General features: G+C 43.6%; 1 protein-coding gene across 1 annotated transcript in view; it reads left to right on the top strand.

Moving 5' to 3' along the window:
• The window catches only part of GRTP1 (growth hormone regulated TBC protein 1), a 38,276-nt gene extending 16,104 nt beyond the window's left edge, over positions 1-22,172 (top strand). Inside the window, exons 4-8 of the mRNA XM_015411771.1 lie at positions 3,333-3,457; positions 13,400-13,496; positions 18,108-18,280; positions 18,387-18,572; positions 21,879-22,172. Of these exons, the coding sequence (XP_015267257.1) occupies positions 3,333-3,457; positions 13,400-13,496; positions 18,108-18,280; positions 18,387-18,572; positions 21,879-21,968 (671 nt within the window). The 3' untranslated portion in view covers positions 21,969-22,172. The remainder of the gene's footprint in view (positions 1-3,332; positions 3,458-13,399; positions 13,497-18,107; positions 18,281-18,386; positions 18,573-21,878) is intronic.
• The last annotated feature ends 3,429 nt before the right edge of the window (positions 22,173-25,601 follow it).

Here is a 25,601-nt window from a genome sequence, read left to right as displayed (position 1 = left end):
GGAAAGAGAGGGAACAGAAGACTGCTCATGGGGGAGTGGGTGGGGCCACTCAGATTGTGGCTTCAGCACAGCAGAACAACCTCATCTGCAACAGCCAAGCAGCAGATAAACATCTGCCCAGGGCTGCACCGCTGGCTCTCCAGTCCACCCATGTGGGTTTCCCTTTGCACCCCCCTCCCAGCCCAGGGGGCCTTGCAGTGAGGATACAACAACTCAGAGCTTACCAGCTGCTGTCCTTTATAAAGTTTGTATCTTTGGTACCTGGCATTATTGTTTTATGGCACACATGGCCCGGCCTGACAAAAGTGACCGTTATGTCAGATCCGGCCCTCGTAACAAATGAGTTTGACACCTTTGCGCTAGAAGCTTTTTTTTTAAAAAAAAAAAAGCTGATCAGGAGAACTATTCTACATATAAGGTTGTAAGTAGCTGTATTGTTCCACAGAACCGTATAAATGAGTTGAGCATGACTTTGTCCCTCAAAATGCTGGTTGTATAATAATGTACTGTAATTTTCACTGTACCTGTCTGTACTTTATCCTGTTGGGTGTCCACAGGTTGCATTGAATATATTTGCTATTCTTTTGAACTTCGTAAGGAGCAATAAGTGTTATTAAGGCTTTAGTTACTTACCAGGAAGCAAGTCCCATCATGTGCTTCATGTTGTAGTATCAAGCTATTAGGAGCAATGGGGAAATTCCCTGGTCTCAGACAAGGAGGTGCCCAGATCAATATCTATTTAAGAACTTTTTCATGTCTATTGTGGCCTAATGATAAAACCCATATAAGAACAATTTAAAAAAAATAGAAGTAGAGAAAAGGAGAGAAGCCCATACTGCAAGGACCAGCCCATCAAGAGAACTCAGGAGCCAAAAATCAGGCTACACTTAATGCCCTCCGGGAGAACTAAGGTTTTCAGTAAACTGAAAAGCAAGAAGAGTTTGGGACCGTATACTACTTTAGGATTGCATTCCAGAGTCTATGTGTGCAACAGAAGCCTTTTGGCTTAGTAGTTAGAATGTCAGACCAGAATTTAGGAGACTCAGTCATGCTGAGACTTAACCTACTTTGCAGGGTTATTGTGTGGATAAAACAGAGGGGAGGAGAATGATGTAAAGGTGTCTTGGGTGCACACTGGGGACAGAGGCCAGGTATAAATAAAGCAAATAAATCCCCATATGCGCCATATCGGAGGACAGAGAGGGGTAAAAGAGGGCCTCAGATCATGATCTGGATAACAAATTCATAAATGAGTAAATGAGATATCTTGATCCCAGACCATCTGTGAATTTCAAGGTCAAAAGCAGGGCCCTGAATTGTGGCCAAAACCAACGGTTGATCAGTAAAGATATAACAATCTGGAACTATGAACTTGAACAGCAGCTGCGTTGTGTACCAATTAATACTTTTCAAGCACTTGTCAAAGGCAGCCAACCATAGACCATGTTTATAGTTGTGTAATCTTGATGTTACTGAGGCATGCATAATAGTGGCCAGTTCTAGTTGACATACAGTCTTATGTATGTCAGTGTTGGGCATGATCAGACCTAAGGCAGTAACATGGGTCAATGAAAATGTAACCTCCAAGACCAGCAGCAAGAACAGTGTTCAGTCCTCTCTTGTCTTTGCCTTCGCTGAGGACAGCCACATGACTGAGCTGAAAGATCATCCCACAATTAATTTCAACATCAGTCGCTTTTGACTGACTTGGATCCTGCTTGTAGTGGTGGTGGCCAGCATTTCCCTTTGGTCTTAGCCTCTGAATGATGATTTTTCCACAGCTTCCAATCCAATTCTAAAATCCCACTGAAAACAGACAAATTCATTGATCATTGTTAGAAAAACCACATTTTTTTCTGATTGAAAGCTACTGCATTCCGCCTGGGTCTGTGGGACACAGAAGAGTAAGTGAGGTGTGAGCTTGACACAGGCCCCTGCCACACGTGGGAAAAAAGAACGGGCAAAGTGCGGCTTTTTAAAGCCGCACCAAAAGAAACACGCGGCGGCAGGATCACATAGATCCCCTGAGCTGCCGCGCAGTTCCTCCCCGGCACGATCAGATGCCGGGGGGAAGCTACGGAAGGGGGAGAGAGGCTGCCGAACTGCGCATGTGTGAGCAAGCGCAGTTCGGCAAGGAGCCTGGGTTGCTCCAGAAGACGAGCGCGCCCGCGATCTGACGGCCACGCTTGCTGCGGCTTATCCAGTAAGTCCTCCTCTGGGGGTGGTTATTTTTCCATGCGCATTTTTGGCCTGAAAGGCCGGATCGGGGACAGGTGCACGCCGATTCCCAGATGTTGCGGTGTGCTCGCGCCCGTTTGCTCCGCCCCTGATCCGTCGTTCTCCCGGGCCAAAACCTCTTGTGTGACCAGTGCCACAGTTTAGTTTCCTAAATGGGTCTGATAGTATGGCGAAGTTAATTGCACTCAACTGCCATATATGGGTACTATTTTTCCCTATACAGGGAAGGACTGAAGTGTCTCCACACTGGGCTGTTCTGCATCTGGCATTCACTCCACATTTTCTCAACACTGGGGGAAAGGTGCAGCTCAAAACCACATTCAGATACCCTGGGGCAATGCCCTACTGACTGTGAAGTCACCCCTGAACGGCCATAAATCTATGCAGAAGGTGCCATAAAACCCAATGATCAAAGAAAGCGGAAGCGGCATGCAGTGTAGAGAGTACCATAAAATCTGACGATCAAAGAAAGTGAAAGCAGCATGCAATACAGAGGGGAATTTCTGTTCCAAGGTGTGTTCGGTAAAACAACGGAGGGAAAAGCCAATGCAGAATTGCCCACTGTCTTCATGGCACTTAGAAAGTAGAGCTGACGGAAGAAAGTTGTACATTTCAAGAAGTTGCAGTGAACACACACGCAGGGCAGAGAGAAGTAAAGTGAGTGTTCAGCCCATAGACCTTGTGGAGTCAAGAAAAAGGCCTGGGAATTAGTTTTAAATAAACATGCTTCAGACCAGAGTACAAGGTACAATGCTTTTCTGTCAATGAGATTTGAGTCTTAAACATCCTTATTTATTTCCGTTGCACCCTAAATGCAGTGGCAATCTTCCCAACAGTTGTGCTCACTCATTTGCTCTGTTCCAGAGGTCTCCAGTGTCCCATGGTTGTGGGCCAGATTCCAGGCTCAAATGGTAATGAGAAGCTTACATTTTATGACTCTTGCTGAGCAATGTTTATGGATTCTTCAAGTAAAAGACCTTGAAGCTTTCCTTAAAGATAGATAGCCTGCATTTACTAAATTGGTCTCTTTAATGGCAGTAAATGAATGTCCAGGGACATATCTTTAAATTGTTCTCTCTTCCTCTCTCTCTCAGATATGAACAGAACATTTCCAGATAACATACGGTTTCGCAAAACTGCTGATCCCTGTTTACAGAAGACACTCTACAATGTATTAGTGGCATATGGGCACCATAATAAATCTGTGGGATACTGTCAGGTATGTAAGTTTGAAAATATAAGAACACTAGGAGTGATGCCTGTTGTGGGAAGAAATACAACGAGATCTAGAAGGAAGCTCCAGATCAGTGTCCTGACTGTGGCTGGTGGGGCGGCAGAGGGAAGCGGAAAATGGAGGGAGGCAAGCCATGTTTCTTTCCTTCTGCTTAGCTATAAGGCAGGGCTGTCTCAAGTCATTTTGCTGCCCCAAGTGGGTAGAATGGGAGGACAGCCTCATGGTAACAGATATGGTTCTCTCCACCTCTGACTTATTTTTTGAGGGGGAGGGGGGTGTTATGCAGTGGAAGCTAAGGTAGAAAAGCACCTCCTCCTGTGCCATGTTTTCTGGGTTCCAAGGGTCTGGAAAGTAGTTCCATAGCTGATTACACGGTTGCCAACTCTGGGTTGGGAAATATTTGTAGATTTGAGGGGCCTGGGGAGGGCAGGATTTGGGGTGGGGAGAGACCTCAGTAGGGTATAATGCCATAGAATCCACTGCCCAAAGCAGCCATTGTCTCCAGGAGAACTGATCTTGGTGATCTGGACATCAGTTTTAATAGCTGGAGATCTCCAGGTACCTCCTAGAGGTTGGCTTATGTTAGTTTGGGGCTATGCAGTCACAGCTAAGGTAGAAAAGCACCTCCTCCTGTGCCACGTTTTCTGGGTTCCGAGGGTCTGGAAAGTGGTTCCATAGCCGATTACACAACTGCCAACTCTGAGTTGGGAAATACCTGTAGATTTGAGGGGTAGAGCCTGGGGAGTGCAGGATTTTGTGTGGGGAGGGACCTCAACAGGGTATAATGCCATAGAATCTACTGCCCAAAGCAGCCATTGTCTCCAAGAGAACTGATCTGGGTCATCTGGACATCAGTTTTAATAGCCCTGACTGCTACGTCACATTGGCTGTCATACAGGGGCCATCTCAGCAGGATATAAGGACACAGAGTCCACCATTTTCTCCAGGAGAACTGATCTCTGCCATCTGGAACGCAGTTGTAATTCTGAGTGATCTTCAGCCCTCACCTGGAGATTTGCAACCATGGTTTCCCCCAACAGACACTAAGGGGAAATTTATTTTACGTCAGAACATCAACAGCAAACTGTTTAGAATGTTAGAGGGAAAGGCCAGTGAGGCCGCAAATGCAAAGAACCTCTGTGTTCCGAGGCAAAGGCGAATCAGGCCACATATGCAAATGACCTGACTGGCTGTGTGGGGGGGGGGAGAGGAACAGCAAACTGTTTAGAATGTTGGAGGCAGGACTCAGGCAAAGCAGCCAGTGGATAGGGAGACCCTCTGAATGACAGATCAGAGAGCAAACTGATTTTGGAGCGTGTTGGAATGTTCAGGGGAGTCCATGACCAAAATAGAATTATATATACCGGAGGATACTGTTTTAAAAGTAAAAATGTTTTTACGGCTTTTGTACTAATGAAAGCACGAATTCAGTTTCTCACATTTCATTTCCTGTCAACGTATTTTACTAATCTGATATCGTATATTTTAGCCATGTTTTAATAGTTACACACCAGCCATTCTGGTTTGCTTTCTTCATTTGTAGCTTCTTAGCCCTGTTCAGAATAGATTCTGAGGGCTCAACAGCTTAGTCCTTTCCATAAAATGCAAAATGCTTCTGCAGACTCAGTTTGCCTCCGGGCCATGCAGAGAAAGGAGAAGTGATTTAATTCCTCAACCTAAACCTAAAACAGTTTAAAAAACTCTTTAAAAGTGCTTTTCTCCTTTAAATTGCTAATAGATTAGAAGAGTTGGTTTCACAGAGCAGAACCCCTTCTCCCTTCCTTGTGCTGTCCTGGGGCAAAATGACGCTCCTCCAGCCTTCAACTTGTATTTTATGGATGGATTGAGATGCACAGTCTTTGTTTAATCTGCTTGAGTCCTAAGGCTGATGCGCTGCAAATGGCAAGACACCATATTGCTCACACTGCACATTGTTTCTTGAGTCAACATTTGATTTTTGGAAGGTCCATTAAACCTTGAGAAAGTCTACCTTCTTTGCCTATGGGGCAATGATTTTGTGTACGGCTGCACCTATGTTTGTTGCTTTTTGACCCATTACTTCTAAGCTTGCTGTCTTGGAATCAAGTCTCTGATTTTGAAGAAATATGCTGACAAAAAAGCTAGTTTTGAAATTGCAAGCCATGTACTCCGGTCCCAAGGATTTACTTGAGATACACATTTCTAATGACAATGAGTTAGAATTATCTTATTCCTGTCCCACTGGCTCATAGCAAGCAATCTGAGTAATTTCTTGTTTAAAAATTCATTTGCCGCAGACAAGTGTTAACTTGTAGGTTTCTTGGTTGACCTAGTGATACATGGGTGGTTCTGCACACGGAGCAGTGGTAGCAGCTGTTGGCCCAAAGATGGAGTTGGTCACAATACCAGTACAGGTCCTAAGCGGCCTTGCGTGCTGGAATCCTTGTACTTGATCTAGGACCTGCTCTGCTGGTGCAGTAGTATAAAATCAGCCCTTAAATTTTTGTTTTCAGTGCAAGAGCTAGAAGAAACATCAGATTTACTTAGGAGTTAGCCCCATCGGACGATAGCCAAAGCTAGCATTGCTTTCCAAAATGGAGGATTGATCCTGATATTTTGAAAACGCGTAGGTTTCGTCTGTTGAGAGTTGTTGGGAGATCAATTCTGTAGGAATGGCAGATAACTGTTTGGAAAAAAGAATGAGTTGTGAGAAGTGTTCCCTCTAAGCTGAGTTAGTGTGAGCTAGCTCACAGTTTTTTAGCCTGCAGCTCACAGATTTTTGTCTTAGCTCAGGAAGGATGGCTCCAGAGCAAACTAATTTATGCAACAGCCAAAATCGCTTGCTCAGAATTTTGATGCCAGTAGCTCGCAAAGTAGAAATTTTGCTCACAAGACTTCACAGCTTAGAGGGAACATCGGTTGTGAGTTGGTTGAAGGTGAAGCACCTTGGTATTTATGATGTGTCTCTGATAAGAACATATGAAGATCAGACCAGTGAAGGTCCAGCTAGTCCAGCATCCTGTCTCACACAGTGGCCAACCAGTTCTTCTGGCGGGCCAACAACAGGACATAGAGGCCTTCCCCTCATGTTGTCTCCTGGCACTGGGATTCATAGATCTACTACCACTGAATGTGGAGATTCCCTTTAGTTGTCATGGCTAGTAGCTATGGATAGACCTATTCTCCATGAATCTCTAATCCCCTTTTAAAGCTGTCTGTGCCTGTGGCAGCAAACTCCACATTTTAATCACTCGTTACGTAAAGAAGTATTCCTTTTGTCTGTCCTGAATCTACTGCCCGTCAGCTTCATTGGATTCCCTTGAGTTCTAGTATTTTGGAAGAGGGAGAAAAGGTTATTTTGTCCACTTTCTCTACTACGTGCATAATCTCTTTTCTAAACTGAAAAGTCCCAGGCTCTTCAGACTCTCCTCTTGGGGAAGGTGCTCCAGCCTCCTAATCATCTTGGTTGCCTTCTTCTGTACTTTCCCCCACTCTGCAATGTTTTGGTGGCTGCACACAATATTCTGAATGAGGCAGCACCATAGACCTGTACAGGGCCATTATAATATTGGCCATTTTATTTCCAATCCCTTTCCCAATAATCTCCAGCGTAGAGTTTGCCTTTTTCACTGCTGTGGCACACTGGGTTGACACACTTTCACTGTGCTATCCATTATGATCTCAAGGTCTTTTCCTCTCTTAGTCTCAGTAAGTTCTGATTCCATTGGCATGCACTTGAAGTTGGGGGGAGGTTGTTGTTGTTGTTGAAATGCCCCTCACCTTACACTTACCTATGTTGAACTGCATTTGCCACATTGTTGACTACTCACCCAATTTGTGGAGTTCCTCCTGAAGCTCTTCAGTCAGCCCTGGTTTTCACCATCCTGAATAATTTTGTGTCATCTACAAACTTGCAATTCCAGGTCATATATGAACAGATTAAATAATACCCTCCTCAATACCAATCCTTTTGGGACCTCACTGCTTACTTCCCTCCATTGTGAGAACTGTCCATTTATTCCTACTCTTTGCTTCCTGTCATCTAACCAGTTTTTAATCCAGAAAAGGACCCATCCTCTTATCTAAGTTTACTTGGGAAGTTGAGAGACTTTGGTGAGGTACCTTGTCAGAAACCTCTGACAGTCCAGGTGTATCATGTCTACTGGGTCACGGTTAACTATACGCTTGCTCACTTTCTCAGAGAACTCCAAAAGGCTGGTGAGGCAGGATTTCTCTTTACAGACGCTGTGTTGATTTTCCCCTCAGCAGGCCTTGTTCCTCTGTTATTCCCTGGTTCCTCTGCGGACCCTCTGATCTGTGATAGTGGGTAATCTTGCCTTGTAGGACTGCACGTTTATTTCTACTTAAGCTCTCATTGTATATTTGTAAATAAAGCCGATACTATAAACCCATCATAGGCCTCCAGTGTTTCTCAAATACACAAAGCCTGGTGGTCCTCCTGGAACTTCTTGCTGTGTGCGGCAACGCACACCAAATTATTGTAAGAGTGTCTTTCAGCAGCCTGGTTTTTAGTTGGGCACTGAAAAAGTGAGAGCCAATTTTGTTGGACTGGATAGAAGACAGGGCCAGATTACATCACAGGGAGTCCCCTTTAATTGTCTCCTGGAATAGAGCATAAACCCCTGCCTGTTTGTTTTTTTCATAACTTTCCCAGTGCTTCTCATTACAGTAACACAAATATGTCTGCTGGGTAACATCTGTTAAGGAACATCACGGTGAACTTACTATTGTATGTCTTAGTACTGTTAAAGCTTTTATGCCAGCACATACAATTTGTGAATATTTCCCCCCTGAGTGTCTTCCGGGGCAGCCGTTTGCTGCTGCCGCCGCAGTTCAAGTGCCAAATAGTCCTCCGTCTCCATGGTTGCAATTGTCAAGCAAACTGGTAGGATAAGGAATGAAAGACGTCCTCACAATTGGCGGGCAGATACTCCAGCAAAACTGAACCATTTTTACAACAGCTGTTGGCTTTTTGCAGACTTACAGGCTGGCGGGGTGGGGATGGGGCTACTGGAAACCAACCTTTTTGAACACTGCCTGTCAGATGGGAGCAGATGGTTACAGTCTCCAAGTGTCTGAAAAGAAAAATGGCTTCTGCTTGAATTGATTGAATGCTAGTTCCAGAAAGAACTTCTGGTTTCCCAAGTACTTGGGTGTTGGGCTTTTCTTCCTCCTTGAATCAAAACTGGCCTCCTTTATGAGAGAAAGTATTGTTCTCTTCTGCCATGGTAGGGGTCATTAGGAAAATGAAGAGCTCTTAATGAGGGGGGACCAGGGAAGATTCAGAAGGAAACTGGAGAAGCATTCAAAGACTAATAGGGCAATCCTAAGCAGAGTTATGCCTTTCTAACCTGATTGACTACAGTGGACTTTAAAATGATGTAACACTGCTAAGAATGGCACTGTAAGCCTGACAAGTACAACTGATAGCACTGTTCATGAATATTTGATCTCACGATTAGTTTACACATTTAAAACAGCAGTTGTGTGTGTGTGTGGCCAAATGCTCAATTTTTGCAAAAGAAGTCAAATTTTCGAAAAAATCAGCTTGAAGAAAACTCTGTAAATACAAGTAAACTGATTAGCATTACTGTAAAAGGGTGACTTTGGGAAATATATAATACCCCCTGCCGAAAGCGTTTAAATGTTTCTTTCTCGTATGGAGCCTATATTTTACCTGCTGTTTCCCTCTATGCTAGATTAGCCACACTAAGAAAAAAGCTGTGTTTCTTTCCAGCTGACTGCATGAAATAAAATACATGCATACTCCATGTTGTTGATGATGCTGATGTAAGGTGTACTGTTTTGCTTCTTCTCTGAGTCCCCTTATATTTAATTCTTGTATTGGCAGGAATCTGTAGCGTTCTGAGATGACGCGTGTGGTGTGCCTTGTTGTCTTCATTGGTGTTTCTTATTTTCGCTGCCACCAAAGGCACTTGCCTTAAACTTCTTAGCTGAACCCAAGGAACAGGATGATTTAGTTATATTTGGTAGAATGGCAGAACAGTCAGCATGTGGGGGTGGCTCTGAGGTAAAGGGGGGAATCTGTTAATCTCAATACAACTGTTCTCTCAGAGTCCACAGCACCTCACAGTTTGGTGTAATTTATGAGTATGGACTCTAATCTGGAAGAACTGGGTTTGATTCCCCACTCCTCCACATACAGCTGCTGGTGTGACCTTGGGTCAGTTACAAGTTCTTTCAGAGCTGTTCTCTCATGAGCAGTTCGGAAGAGCTCTCTCAGCCCCATCTACCTCACATGGTGTCTGTAATGGGGAGGGGAAGGGAAAGGAGATTGTAAGCTGTTCCGAGACTCCTTCGGGTACTGTAGGGCGGGGGTATAAATCCAATCTCTTTCTCTTTGTCTTCTTCTTCCACTGAACTCAACACATACAGCCTCTCTTCACAAAACAGTCAACTCCTTCCCCTAGGGTACAGCTACAATCCAGTCATAACACTTCAATCACCCATCCAGGTTCCCCCCCACACACACACACTTGCCTTTTTAAACCACAGCAACATACGTATAAAACCCCATGTTAAATCAGTTGATTCCAGAAGGGCTTGTCTTTAAGTTTAAAGACAAGAGAGAAAAGATAGACTCCATTTTCAAGGTTCAAGTTTAAAGACAAGAGAGAAAAGATAGACTCCATTTTCAAGGCTCAAGACTTTTTGAAGAGGCACGCCAGTTCAGAGGATGAGGCAGAGCTCACTAAATGGACAGTATTCAGCAGCGAAGAAGACAGCAGCTCGGAGGGAGGGGACAAAGAATCGGAAGGTGGAGCAACAGCAAAAGGTCGAGCTTACAACCTGAGACATAAAAAAGCGAAAAACCCCAGTACCTGAAGATGTGTTCGGAAAGCGCAATAAGGGACAATACTAACCCCAATTGGACATTATTAACACATTTAATGTCTCTAACTTTAACAGGTAAAGAGGAAAGAAGAGATCAACCGCAGAAGAAGCCATTGATTTTGTGAATGCTAATAACAGATTAATATACTAACCAAAGCATCACTCACCACTTTTCTTGATCCATCTATATACCCTCCCTGCTTTCTGAATTTAAAAGCAATAAAATTATCTCCTTTTTAGGAGAGTTATACCACAAAAAAACAACAACCCATGTTAAATCACAGGAATAAAACAGAAACAAAATGCTTACATAGCAAAACACCACAGAAAGCAGCAAAAAGGGAAGACAGGGACTTGCTACTTATATCCTCAGCTGGGGTTCAAGAGAGAGGGCTTCACCCATACCACAGTTTTATAAGGCAAGGCCATGATTGAGCAATAGATCAAACAAGGTGGGGCTCATAAGAAAATTTCACAAGTGACCATCCCATTCCCCTTACCTTTGTTTCCTCCCATTTCCCCCTACCTCTCTGCTTCTCACTCTTTCTCCCTTCTGCCACCCCTCCTCTTACTCTCTCTCTCTCCCCCCTATGCCTGTCACTTTCTCTCTCTGCCTCCCACCCCGTTGTCACTCTCTCTCCCTGTATCTCCCACCTCATCCCTATTTCTTTCTTTCTCCCTCTCTTTCTGCCTCCCCAACTCCATCACTCTCTCTTTCTGCCCCCCCCCATCATCCTCCATCCCTGCCACTGCAGGATCTGATATGGCTCTCAGTGGCAAATCTGACACGGCTACCAGCAGGGCCCACTGAGGCTCCCTCTTCACTGCTCTCAACAGCGAGCCCAGTGCTCACCACTGCTCCTGGGGGGCTGCTGAATTTCCCCCACCACCATTGCCACTTTCAGCAGCAAGCCCTGCATGCCTCCTAGCGGGCCCACTGAGGTTTCCTCCCATTGCAGTTGCTGGTACTAGCTAGGCTCCCCCCCCCATCGAGCCCACCAACAGAGGAGGAGGAGGTAAGAACATTGTGTGTGCTTGCTCAAACAGTGCTTTGGGGGTTTAACCCCCCCCTTTTTATGTTTCAGATTTTCCTTCAAACCTGGGGTGTTGTTGTTTTTTTGCATGGCCCCAATCCACAGATTTAGATTATCTGCAGATGGGGCCACACTTTTGCTATTAGAATATATTATACTTAATATACAGAAGTTCCCAGTCGGCTGCTAGCATCTCAAGGTGAATGGTTTTGGAAAACAGGTGTTGGAGGAAAGATCTTTCCTTATCCTGGATTCAAGGACCAGTAGTCTGACTTGGCATAAGGAAGCTTTATGATCCTCCTGGGAAGAACTTCTGCAGAGACAATGCCATGAACTATATTTTGTCATGCTTAAAAATAATCCGGTAGTGGTGCCTGTGCTGTTCACTTATGTCAAGTCTATCTCTAACTGTTCACATGTTAGCTACCTGACATAAATCTGTAGGTCCAGTTGTGGAATTTCTGTGTTTATTAATGTTATGTACGTGGACCGCCTCCAGGGGTCCGCGGACAGGCCAGACCTTGGATCCGAAAACAAAGGAAACTTCGGATCCTGGATTCCCCAGCCCCAACCAATAGCCACCTTGGCGGGACATTCAAACCCTCCAATGGGAGTGGGAGGGTTGCTGGTGGATATGTATATAGTTGGCCCCGTTGGCCGTTAGAGTTAGTCTTTGTCTATGTGAAGTACAATAAACGTGTGCTACAGCATGTCGTTGTCAGAGTCCTCCATGCGGCGAACCCAGTAGTTTTCAATTAACAACACCATTAAGGAAATGTCCCTCCAGGAAAAGTTCTATATTATCACTGGCTCAAAACAAAGGAGTACATTTCTTTGGAAGGTGACTTGTTAAGTGGAAAATTGTACATTAGAGTCTTATACTTCCCTGAGTATAGATAAATGCCATTTTTTATTTTGTATGTTCATCGTGTAGTTTTAGTAGGTCAGTGTGAACCCTGACTGTTTTTCAAGGCTGTGTTTTATAGACAGCGCACATCTATAAACAGAGGCTTTTAAACTTTTTTAAATGTAATTTTTAAATTAAACTCAATACATATACCTTACATACACTTTCATACCTAATTTGCATCTTACCATAACATAAAAGTCATTGTGACCGACTAATTACCGCGTCAAGAATGTGTAACTTATATGAGCATATAAAGTATTCGTGTACTCTAATCATATACTCAGTTCTCCTACTGAAATCATACACTTTTCAAAATTTCTTGTTTTACATTTTCTTCTGGCTTCATTCTGTTCCAGTATATCATAAATAGTTGCCAGGTTTTAGTAAAATCTTCCGGCATATTCTTTTTTCCTCCTTACATCTGATGAATTACTGATATTTTATTCATCAGTAGGTTAAATCAGGTTTTACATATCCAGACTCGACTATGCAACTGAACAACAACAATCTTTTTTCTAGTACTGCACCAATGTCATTCTAGCTGCCACTAATAAATTTCTCAGTAATATGTTTCTGCTTTCTACCATCTAGGAATAAACCCTAAAAGGGCACATTTGGGATGATTTGGTAGTCTTATCCTTAGTATGTCTCCTGGTACCTTGGAAGACCTCTTGCCAATATATTTTGGCAGCCAAATTAGACCATCATATATCTAAAAAAAGATCCCTTTTCACTTTTACACCACCACCCCATCCTTTGCAATCCTATCCAGTGTTAAGTATCATCTTCTATACATTATCTTCAGTATATTCCCCCTTATGCTTACATTCAAAGAACATTTCTTAATATTCTCATGCAGAGTATATCATTCTTTTGGGGGGATATCAACCACAAATGTTTCCCTATCTTGCCTTGTAAACTAATGGACTATCATCAGCATGTATTCATTACCTGTAACAATTCATAACCAAAGGTCAAAAATTGATTGGGATACGCTCTTAAAATTGACTTTGAGTAGAATGAAGGTGGCTTTTCTCATTTTATTCTTTTGGGTTTTTCAAGTAATGTTTGTCAACATAGAATGAAACAGAATCTCTGAGGTAAATAGGCTCTTCCATTGTATTTCAGGGCATGAACTTCATCGCTGGATACTTGATTCTTATTACAAAAAATGAGGAGGAGTCTTTTTGGTTGTTAGATGCTCTCATTGGCCGAATATTACCAGGTATGTTAAATTCTCTTTTTTTAAAGCGTACCAAGTGATAGAAGTCACCATGATGATCAGACCTCATCTGAAGTACTGTGTCTAGTAGTTCTGAATAGAACAGACTTTTAAAAAGTATAGACAAGTTGAAATGCGTTCAGAGAACAAGACAGAAGGTTTTGGAGTATAGAGAACAAATCCTATGAGGAAAGACTGAATGAACTGAGCATATTTAAGTGGTGGTTCTTCAGGTACCTGACGGGATGGTGAAGACTTGTTCTCTGCTGCAACAGAAGGCAGCAAATGGGCTCAGGTTATGGGAAGGCAGATTTCAGTTCGATATGAGGAGAAAGAGAGCATTCAACACTGGAAAAAGTTAGCAGGGGAAGCCTACACTCACCCAGGTCTTCAAGTACAGGCAGCTGTCAGGAATTCTATACCTTTCGATTCCCTAAATTAAGCAGGTGGTTGGAGTAGCTGTTGGGAAGACTTACTGCTTCATAAAGATGCATCAGAATGCCTGGTCCCCAAAAGGTTACAGTACAAGACCAAGCAACCACATGGTAGAAAGCCATGTGGTAAACTGGTATTCATGTGGTAGCTTTCCCATAACCTGAGCTCATTTGCTGCCTTCTGTTACAGCAGAGAACAAATCAGGTATCTGAAGAGCCATCACTAAAGTTAATATCTACAGATGATCCTGCAGTCTCCCTGATCAAGCAACCATTCTATTGTTCTAAACATGTTCTGGAAGGAAATGGCATGGATTTATTATTTTTCTTTGCAGCAACGGAAAAAAGCACCTACTTACCTGGATTCCTAGAAAAAAGGCTACTAGTGAAACTCTGTTAACCCCGTATAATGAAGCCTTTGTACACTGAATAGTTGACAGGATCTAGCTTTGACTCTCCCATGTGCCAGTTGCACTTCACCAGTCAAAAACAATCCGTAAGAGTGGCACAAGCTGTAGTCATTCCTTCCTGGGTTTTTGCCTGCAACTCCTACCTGGAATGAGCCCCAAGTGCAGGTGCATATGTTCTCTTCAGTGCAGACTTTAGTTCTTTAAAACAACAACAACAAATGAACTGGTAGAATTAGGTTTTTGTGTGAATTACCCAGTTAGTGGTGGCTAAAGGCGCCGCCAAAGATGATCAGCTACCCCCCCCCCTTTGCCACCCAGGAACTGGGAGCAGATACTGAAGAAGAGTTGGTTTTTTATATTCCGCTTTTCTCTACCTTAAGGAGTCTCAAAGTGGCTTACGGTCGCCTTTGTTTATTTATTAAAATTTATACCCCGCCCTCCCTGCAGAACGGGCTCAGGGCGGCTTACAAGGGGCAAAGCCCATATAAAACAGATAAAAGCAATAAAAACATTAATAACAATTAATAACAATTGTACTTATTTAACAAGATGGTCTCCGGATACATGCCAGATGGTAAATAGACAGTTCTCCAAGGATGATGTTATCCTATAGCTCAACCAGGTAAATCCAGTGGTATCGGTCACGCAGAAGTTGTGGCAGATCTTCCCGGGCCATCCTTCACCCCGATGTTGTCCACCTCATTAGTGGCGGTGATAGTGGTGGCCCCTATGTGAAAGCCTGGCGGAAGAGCTCCATCTTACAGGCCCTGTGAAACTGCATAAGGTCCCGCAGGGCCCTGATCTCCTCCAGGAGCTCATTCCACCAGGTAGGGGCCACCACTGAAAAGGATCTGGTCCTAGTCGTGGCGAGCCTTGCCTCCCGGGGGCCTGGAACCACCAGGCGATGTTGTGCCCCGGACCGAAGTGCTCTTGGGGGCAGGCATCTTGTGAAGTAGGTGGGGCTGAGAGAGCTCTGAGAGAACTATGACTGGCCCAAGGTCACCTAGCAGGCTTCATGTGGAGAAGGGGGGGTATCAAACTCTATTCTCCAGGTTAGAGATGGGCACTCTTAACCACTACACCACACTGGCACTACACCATGCTAGGAATTCCCTTGTTGTTCCTCATGTGTCTCTGAATGCAGTACAGCAGGCTGTTTGTGCCTCATGAGAATTCATGAAGCCCTATGTGGCATGTGTGGCCTTTCTTACCTGGGAAGACTATTTCAGGCTATCTTCTGAACATTTTACAGAGTGAAGTGTAAACACTTCTTTTCCCAAGCAGTAGATTTTACACAAGAGATCTGTAGGATGAGGTGTTTTTTCAGTGCAGGCCTGGCCTGTCGGCTGTGGTTTAAACATGGAATCATGGTCAGTTTCAGAAGGAGCCTTCGAGGCTGTCCGCTGCGACCACTTTGCTACATGTATCGGTCCCATCCGTGTCTGTGTCAATAAATATTTTTGCTGTCTGAGAATGTACTTAATCTCTGTACCGTCTTATTTTCTACAACTCGGAACATGCCTTCATCTTGTTTTTATTCTGTGTTTTGGAAGTTAATATTTCCATCCTCTTTTAGATTCAAAGCAGGTTCTTTCTGACTAGTTTGCCCATCATTTTTGAATTTCCGAAAGCAGGATGATTCAAGCACGGTGCCTCTGACCTTGAGCCTAGTATTTCTAGCCGCTTGAAATGGTGCCTTGCCATTTTTAATAGGACCTTTTGGCATTCGCCTTCTGTTTTAGTCTCGGGGAGAGTGAAAGCAGCAACTGCTGGTTCCCTTGCCACAGATCAGATGGTCACAGGAATGTAACGCTCCCATGCCTGGTGGCCTAAGCCCAGTCACAGGGCGCCCTCTTGTGGCCACCCTGAGGAAGTTGGTTAACTCGCCTGTATTCTTTTCAAATGTATGTGAAATGGAAAAGCTGTTAACGTGATGAAGTGGCCTGCGTGTGCATATAGGACATACCTAACCCCTTATTTCTCCCTGATAGAGTCTGCATCATGTCAAACCAATCCACTTAGTCTCTAGGATGTAGTAGCAGAATCAGCATTTGTGCATTCGGTCCTGTAACTACAAGTGCACTATGCCTATCATGGATAATCAGAATTTGGAATAAAGACAAGGGAGAGTAACATCAGTGGAACTCCTAGGCAGCTTCCCCAGGCTGAGTTCAGAGTTTCATTTAAAAAGTTACTGGAGCCCAGGGATACCCACAAATCTGTCAAGTTACCACCTACCTTTGGTTGTGGAATATGAAGCAAGCGTCCCCCTACCCTTCCTGTTTCCCTGACGGAGATGGCCCAGGCTCGCCTGATCTTGTCATATCTCAGAAGCTAAACGGGGTCAGCCATGGTTAGCATTGGAGTGGGAGACCACAGAGGAAGGCCAGGGCCTCTTTTGCAGAAGCAGGCAATGGCAAGCCACCGCTGCTGGTCTTTTACCTTGAAAACCTTATTGGGGTTACCATAAGTTGGTTGCGACTTGATGGCGCTTTCCACCACCACCCTTCCTGAAGCTTTTCTTGCAACTCAGAGGCAGGAGGGTGTCCTACACATGCTGCCCACGTTATCTGGCCTGTGCCAAAAAACAAATATTTTTTTCCTCCCTCGGGGGGTGGGAGGTTATGTCTTTAAGCTAGACACTGTGACCAAAACCAGCCAAAACAAAGTGAGTTGTATCCAAAGGTGCGGTTACGCTGGTGGAATGGCTAGGGTGGCAACCGGTGGGGGATGGGGGGACTTACTGGGAGCAGCAGGGAGGCCCATTCAATGTGCAGCGACGTGTCTATGTCACTCCCACATAGCCCGTGACGTCATCATGTCTGGGACATCAGGGTGACACTCTTGTATGTGGGCAAAAACTCTATGGTAAATTTGGCTTCTACTATTGAGTTTTTGCCCAAATACCAGAGTGTCACCCCGACGTCCTGGACAGGATGATGTCACTTCCAGGTCATGTGGGCAGTGACACAGACATGTCACCACACGTTGGATAGATCTCCCTCTTTGGGGAGGTAAGTTCCTCCCTGTCAGCCAGCTTATCATTGGCAGTGCACTGGGGCCTGTTAGTGGGGGATCCCCAACTCCACCGGGGGACCTGGCAACCCTAGGAATGGCACTTCCATGGACAAAGAAAGGCAGTTTTCAGTGGTTGCCCCTGCCCATTGTAGAGCTTTACTCTCCCCAGGTTTAGCCTGATAATCTTGTGGCCCTAGCAACACAGTTGGGAGTGGTGGCTCAGTGGGCTTGCAGAACGAAAAGGTGGGGGAAAAGCCACCTGCTCCCAGTTTCACTATGCTGGCTGTGTTTTGGATGCAACCCCTTGGGCCTTTATGGCTTCCTGTTCATCTTTAATTATGTCATGGGCCTTGTACCATTCTATGGCTCCAAATGGTGGGTACAGATAGATACGTAGGGATTCAAATACATTGGGGGTTCAGATACACTGAAGGATTGAACTTTGCCAGAACTACTCACGTACCTCTACTGGTGCACTCTATGTTTACACATGTGGAATTTGTGCCTATTCAGACCACAGAACATGGCATCTTTTGCCAAGCTTCTGTTAAGGGCAAAGGGCTTGACTTCTCCCTCTCATCAGGAAAAGCTGAGCTGTCACTCTTAAAGGGAGCTTGCTCTGTGAAATGCACAGATGCAGTCATATATATGTAGGAAAGAGACAGAAAAACAACCTGTAAGTGTTGCATGAAATAGTATATTGTGTGACACCTGTTTGTTAATTACTTCTTTCCTTTCCCCCTTTTTATAAGATTATTATAGTCCAGAAATGATGGGCTTGAAAACGGATCAAGAAGTGCTGGGAGAACTTGTGAGAATGAAAATACCGGCCATCGCAGAATTGATGGACAGACATGGCGTGATGTGGACGTTGGTGGTCTCCCGTTGGTTTATCTGCTTGTTCATTGACATTCTTCCCGTAGAGGCAAGGGCTCTCTTGATGCTATTTTTAGCCTTGTAGGGGTTATTGTTGTTTTTAGATAATGTCCAGCTTCTAATTCTCTGGCTGTATACCCTTGTTTACCCCACAGACTGTACTTCGAATTTGGGACTGCTTGTTCTATGAGGGATCCAAAATAATCTTTCGTGTGGCCTTAACATTAATTAAGCAACATCAAGCTTTCATTTTGGAAGCCAACAACTTCCCGGACATCTGTGATAAATTTAAGGAGATCACCAAAGGTCCATTTGTAACAGAGTGTCATACTTTCATGCAGGTGCGTATTTTTTTAAAAAAATTGTATATGTGCAAGCCTTCCGGGGATGCTGCGGTACAGAACTCTTTCTAAGCCAGTCAGTGTATTGATTCAGTAGAATTTTCATGTAGTGCTTCTGAGTGTTATGGGATGCATTTCGGAAGAGATTTATCTGCAGATACACTGACTCATCACAAATTCTGGAGAGATTTGTGGATGTGCAAAAAAACCCCACCCCTCATTGTCTTGGACAGGAGTAACAATTGGTGGAAGTGATTGGCTGTGAGCACTCATTTCATTACCCTGCACTAATACTGTTCTGTGTAGTTCGTTGCAGTGTCTGAACTTCGTTATCCAGTAAGCCGTGATTATTCTTTCAGAAATGATTGCTATAAAGGGCTTAAAGAGACATTTTTATCACATTGTGCGGCCTTTCCCCCTGAAATGAACTCAGAATGGCATTTTAGTTACTCAGCCACCCTGAATTGATGACTTGCACAGCTTATAGCTCAATGAAGGATCCAAATGTCCACCTGCCTGCGGTGTGAACCAAATTGGAACCACCTGACCAAACCTTTTGGTCTGGCTGGTCTTGACCCCCTGCAACTGTGCAACTGGCAAAAAGGAAGGGAAGGAGGGACCTGTGGAAGTTGCTTGGCTGTAGCCAGTGCTGGGCACAATCGCCCAGAGTCCTCCCCATTTTCCACCTGGTACAAAACCCTGTTCAGGCTTATGGCTCACAGCCACCTGAAACAATAATTTGCACGATTGGCTTTACAGCTCAATGAGAACTTGAACTCATGTTTCCTATGTTGAAATCCTACTCTAGTTAATACACTACACTGGCTATAGAACAGTGGTGAGGGACCTTGTGCTGGTAAGCCAGTCTGTGCTACCCTCTCTTTTGGCCACTGTTAATTTCCTTTTGATCAATCCCCTCTTCGTGTGCCATGCGAATTAATAATTGGTCTTGATTAGGGGCATTGATAACTTCTGGCTTGCAAAAGGTTTTCCTGGGAAGTTGAGGCAAGTGTTGGATTGGAGCATATTGTACATATTGCTTCTGACAGTGGCCTGCCAGCAAACTTTGTAAGGCTTACAACCTGTCCATGACATAAGCACTACCTTGAATGCAGGTTATTTTCTTTCTGAATATGGAGATATTCTGTAGCTGTCACAGCTAACAGCTATTAACAGTCCTCTCTTCCACAAAGTTGTTTAACCCTTGAAAATGAACTGACTGGAAGTCACTACTTACAGTTTACACACACTGCAGCTATTCCATATGTTATTAATAAAGAACAGCAGAAATGGAAGACCCACCAAAATCTCCTTTTGGAATCAGTTGCAAGAATGTGCAGTTCTTGCAATACATTTGTATCTCTGTGTGTGTCTGTGTGTCTGTGTGTGTGTGTGTGTAAAGTGCCGTCAAGTTGTAGCCAGTTTATGAAGATCCCAGCAAGGGGCTTTAAGGGCACGTGAAAAGCAGAGGTGGTTTGCCATTGCCTTCCTCTAAAAAGGGTGGTCTCCCTTCCAAGTATCAACCCTGCTTAGCTTTCGAGATCTGATGAGATCAGGCTACACCTATGCCACCTTCCCTCCTCTATTTGTATCCTTAGGATATGGTTATTGCATTTGGACACGTGTAAAAAAATTTTTTTAAAAAATAATAGCTGTAATTACATAATTACATATTGTTCTGTGGTCCTTGAAATTGGGGGAAGGGGTCTTTTCACAGTTGTCATTTTGCAGATGAAGCAGAGAGGGATGTTCTGAGTACCGATATATTCTGTCTGTCCATGCTGCCTCCTCTCTAGTGTACCCTGGGTTTTTAAAAAGCTTTGGGGTAAAAGAATAACATTTGGGGATGGATTTAGGTGTGTAGCTGTGTTAGTCTGAGGCAATAGAACAAAGTTTGAATCCAGTGGCACCTTTAAGACCAGCAAAGTTTAATCCTGGATATAAGCTTTCGTGAGCATGCGTGTGCACACAAAAGCTTGCACCCAGAATTAAACTTTGTTGGTCTTAAAGGTTCCACTGGACACAATCTTTGTTCTAACGTTCAAGGAGTATGGGCTAGAGTGGAACAGATTACACAAATATAATTACAATCCTGACTATTGGGAGTGTAGGTGTGACACAATACTGGATGGTCAGATCAAAATTGACAATGCCCTTCCAGATTGGGTTTTATATTAGATTGGGTTTTATATTATAAAGCAGCGGTAATGAATTGGATAAGGGAATGGATTGTACAAAAATTGGGCTTCTATGAAAGTTAAACTGAATTAGATAAGATGTATTTAAATGTATTTAAAAGCTTATAACTTTTGGATAGAGTGGAAAATGCTAGATGAACAGGTGAAACTATCGATGATAGCATGAGCACAAGATATAGGTCACAGTCTAAGCTTTGAGCAATGGGATAAAATTTGGACGAGAAACATAAAGTTTGTAAGAACAAGTGCCTTTAAAGAAAATATTGTGAAGATGTTTTATAGGTGGCACATCTCACACGCTAGACTAAATAAATATAACAAAAAAATAGGGAAAAATTGTTGGAAATGCAATTACAGTATTGGTACTTCTTACCACATGTGGTGGCCATGCAGTAAAACAAAAAAAATATTGGGTTATGGTAAAATAAATTATGGAAAAAATATTAAAAATATCCCATTGACACCAGAATGTTTTCTGTTAAATGTGATCCCTGAGACATTTAAGAAAAAAGAGGTATATTTAACAATGCAAATCTTAACAGCAGCAAGAATTGTATTTGCCAAGAGATGGAAAGATGGTAATATTCCATCTAAAGATGAAATTATCATCAAACTGTTCGATATAGCAGAAATGGAGAAATTGACTTTTATTATCGAAGAAAAAAGTATGGAGACTTTTGAAAATTATTGGTTTAGTTTTTATAATTGGTTGAAAGAGTCAAACTAATGAATAAGGTTTATTTTTGAGTGCTACCGTATTAAAAGTAGAGATACTTATCTGTATCCTAGGAAGATATCTGCATATATGTAACTTTGATATGATGGTTTTTTTCCTTTTTCTTTTTGTAAATATTAAAAAATCCAATAAATAAATTTTTAAAAATTGACAATGCTGTACCATTTTACACCCCATTTTGCAGATGAGGAAATTGAAAGGGGGCAGTGAGAATTTGTTGATAATCCTTAGGTACGTGGTGGCTGAGAAGAACTTTCCAAGGCAGGGATCCCCGGCATCTCCCCAGAATGACACTGGCCTTTGCTGTTTTATGTCCCCGCCCCTAATTATTTCCCAGGTTTATACTCACAAGCATTTAATTCTCAATTCTAGAAAATATTTACAGATCCCGGAAGTCTGCGGATGGCTACCGTAAACAAACTTCGAGAGACGTGTAGAGAAAAGCTGATTGCTCAGAGATAAATTGGACAATATTTAAAAACAACCCACTGCAAAGGTGGGCACATTCCTTCATTGCACTAAATCATGCACAATTTCCACAGACTCAGTGAGTGCTGACTGGCACTTGACCAATTCTTTCCAGCCTTTTCAAGTAAGTCTTGTAAACTGGATAACTTGTTTTTTTTATCTGTATAAATAAAATGTGATCAGTGTGGTGTTCAATTCTTGGGGGGGGGGTCGGAGTCACTGTGTGAGGAATTTTTTTGTAATGTTTAAGTCAATGAATAGGATTATAAATAGTTTAATTATGAAGGTACAAAATAAAAATTCTATTTATTTGCAAAATTCCTTTTGCTTGTAATTTCCATGGCAAATGGTTGAGCCCAATATTATGCTGAAATGGAATTGATAAAGTTTCATTTTCCAGCACTTGGCTTGAACTGCCACACAGATGCTTCTTATGTATTAGTACAAGGTGATGCAATTCTGCTTCGAAGGAAAGCAGAAACTGATGGTTAGGAGAAGCTACCTTTGAGGTATATTACGTAAGAGCCTACCCCCCCTTAACACTTCTGTGGCCTGTATTTTGAAACACTTGTCTCCTTTGAGATTACCAGCGGGCAGTGGGTCTCTGCTGAAAAGTGTTTTATACACATAGAGATTACTAAATAGCCATATGTACAGAAGCATAACTGCAGGCACAGGTAAGTCTAGATTGGAGGGTTATGTACATTTAGATAAAAACCAGTTTTGATGTGGGACTCGTGTTCATGCCCTTCCGGTTTGGCCTCTGAAAGGTGAGATGTATTGGATTTAAATCTAACAGAAGGAAGTAGTTTATTTGAAGTTCATGTTTGTATTGGGCCTGTATACACAGTCTAACGGCTGTTGGTTTATTATGTATACTGAGTGGTATAAGCCACCCTATGCAAACTAGTTCATGTATGGATACCTGAGGGGAAGAGGCTGGTTGGTGGCTTCCCTGCATGCAAAACCGGCCATCTTTGAATTCAGTAAGAACAAGAGTTTGCAGAGAAGGGGAATCCCTGTTCTTCCCCACAATACCGCTGAGCTCTCCGGGCTCATTTCCAGAAAGGTTTATTGCTTCCTCCAAGCATCATGTGCCAGGTGTAGTAACAGTTCTAGGGGACGAGACTGCAGCGTGTTCTGAACAGAAAGTGTTTTCTATATTTCTGTTTTATTGTACTTATAGTCCGCCTTTCTCCCTGGGACTCAAAGTAGACTACACAGAGTGAGTCAATACAACTAGCAGGATGGGACATTTCATAAACAATGAAATAGAATTTGAGAACAGAGCTGAAGCAAGCATAAGTGTTGACATGACACATTAAACGATGCAAGCTTACATAGTGTGATCCGACTTACAGCAAACTATGCACAGTAGAATAGACCACAGTCACTAATAATTTGTCCTAGTAACTTTATGGAGATTGTTCTTGGGGATGGCCTCAGTGGATATATTGACCTTTTTAAAAAAATATTCTCTTCTTCCTGCAAAGCTGGTGGGGTCTTAGACACCACACTGTCTAGGTTTCCTATGGTTTTATATGGGGAAGGGACAGAGATAGTACTGTAAGCAGAGTACTGGAATAGTTGTATGGACCCTGCCAAGATCTGCAAGAATTAGAAACCTAACTCCAGGTTACAAGGTTCTCAAAGATGAGGGGGTTTTGTTTCGTTTTTTGGTCAAACATAAGAGCTGGTGTGTTGGAGTAGTTAAACTACTCCTAACTATAAATACACATTGATGGGGTCCAAACTGGCAGAGACTGACCAAGAGTGAGATCTTGGAGTCGTAGTGGATAACTCAATGAAAATGCTGCGACAGGGTGCGACTGCAGTCAAAAAAAAGGCCAACGCTATGCTGGGGATTATTAAGAGGAGAACTGAAAACAAATCATCCAGTATCATAATGCCCCTGTATACATCAATGGTGTGACCTCATTTGGAATAGTGTGTGCAATTCTGGTCACCACACCTCAGAAAGGATATTACAGCATTGGGGAAAGTGCAGAAAAGGGCAACTAGAATGATCAAAGGGTTGGAACGCGTTCACTATGAAGAAAAGTTAAAGCGCTTGGGGCTCTTTAGCTTAGAGAAATGACGACTGAGGGGTGACACGATAGAGGTTTACAAGATTATGCATGGGATACAGCACATAGAGAGAGAAGTACTTTTCTCCCTTTCTCATGGGCACTCAATGAAATTGCTGAGCAGTTGGGTTAGAATGGATAAAAGGACTTCTTCACCCAAAGAGTGATTCACACTTGGAGTTCACTGCCACAGGAGGTGGTGGGGGCTACAAGCATGGATGGCTTCAAGAGGGAATTGGATAAACATATGGAGCAGAGATCCATGTACCACAAAGTATAGGTAGGAACTCAGTCTGGGGCAAGTGATATTCTGTATTCTTGGTGCTTGGGGGGGGCAACAGTGGGAGTCCTGGCCCCACTGGTGGACCTTCTGATGGCAACTGGTATTTTTGGCCACTATGTGACAGAGTGTTGGACTGGATGGGCCATTGGCCTGATCCAATATTGGCTTCTCTTATGTTCTTAAACAGTACCAAGCTAGGACCTGGAAGAGCCCAGGTTCAATTCCCCACTCTACTGGGAAAGCTTGTTGCGTGACCTTTGACTAGTCTCACACACACTCGTCCTCACCTACCTCACAGGGTTATTGTGAGGATAAAATGGAGGATAAAAGAACAATGTAAGCTTCTCTATGTCCGCACTGGGGAGAAGGGTATAAATGAAGTAGATGCATTCAGACATCACCCAAAACCCTACACGCGTGCACATGAAAGCTTATACCCAGAATAAAACCTTGTTTACCTGGATTTCAATAAAGCTTTGTTTAAGTATTTGAAGGGCTATCACTTAGAGGAGGGCAGGGAGCCATTCCTGTTGGCAGCAGAGACTAGGACTTACAATAAAGGGTTTAAATTAAGGCCGGGAAGGTACCAGCTGGCTATTAGGAAAAACTTTTTTATAGCAAGAGTTGTGCAACAGTGGAATCAGCTGTGTAGGGAGGTGGTGAGCTCCCCCTTCACTGGCAGTCTTTAAGCAGCGTCTGGACAAACACTTGCCAGGGATAATCTAGGCCGGTGGTAGGCAAACTGCGGCTCTAGAGCCACATGCGGCTCTTTGGCCCCTTGAGTGTGGCTCTTCTGCTGTAGGCGCTGACGGCCTATTCCCTCCATTGTTCTCTATGGTGGGAAAAGGGGCAACCTGTTTGGGGGCCTGTAGAATTGGACCCCCTGGTTCAATGTTCCTGAAACATGGTGGGTATCTTGGGGAGAGGCTCCAGCAGCTACCCTGCGATTCTGGAGCCTCTCCCTCAAACCCCCTCCAGCCCCCAGAATATACCCTATGTTTTTGCCATTGACTTCAATGGCCCATAGGATATAATGGGGCCGAACTGCGGGAAGCCCTCAGGCTGGAGCACCTGGAGCAGTCTTGGGAGGCGGATTGGCAAAAAGCAAAACCAAAAGCGCAGGAACTCGAGAGAACAGGAATGGAGCCGGTTCCTCTTCCACAGCCCAAAATGCGACCCACGATTCCTGAGCTTGCTTTTTCTCGTTTGCGAGTCTGGCCTCTGCACTCCTTTAATGAGGCAGCCCTGAAGCTTGGG

Source organism: Gekko japonicus, unplaced genomic scaffold, assembly GCF_001447785.1.
Source record: "Gekko japonicus isolate JY-2015 unplaced genomic scaffold, Gekko_japonicus_V1.1 scaffold247, whole genome shotgun sequence".
Lineage (NCBI taxonomy): Eukaryota > Metazoa > Chordata > Lepidosauria > Squamata > Gekkonidae > Gekko > Gekko japonicus.
The sequence above is the reverse complement of the archived record's forward strand: the minus strand, read 5'-3'. Positions and strand labels throughout refer to the sequence as shown.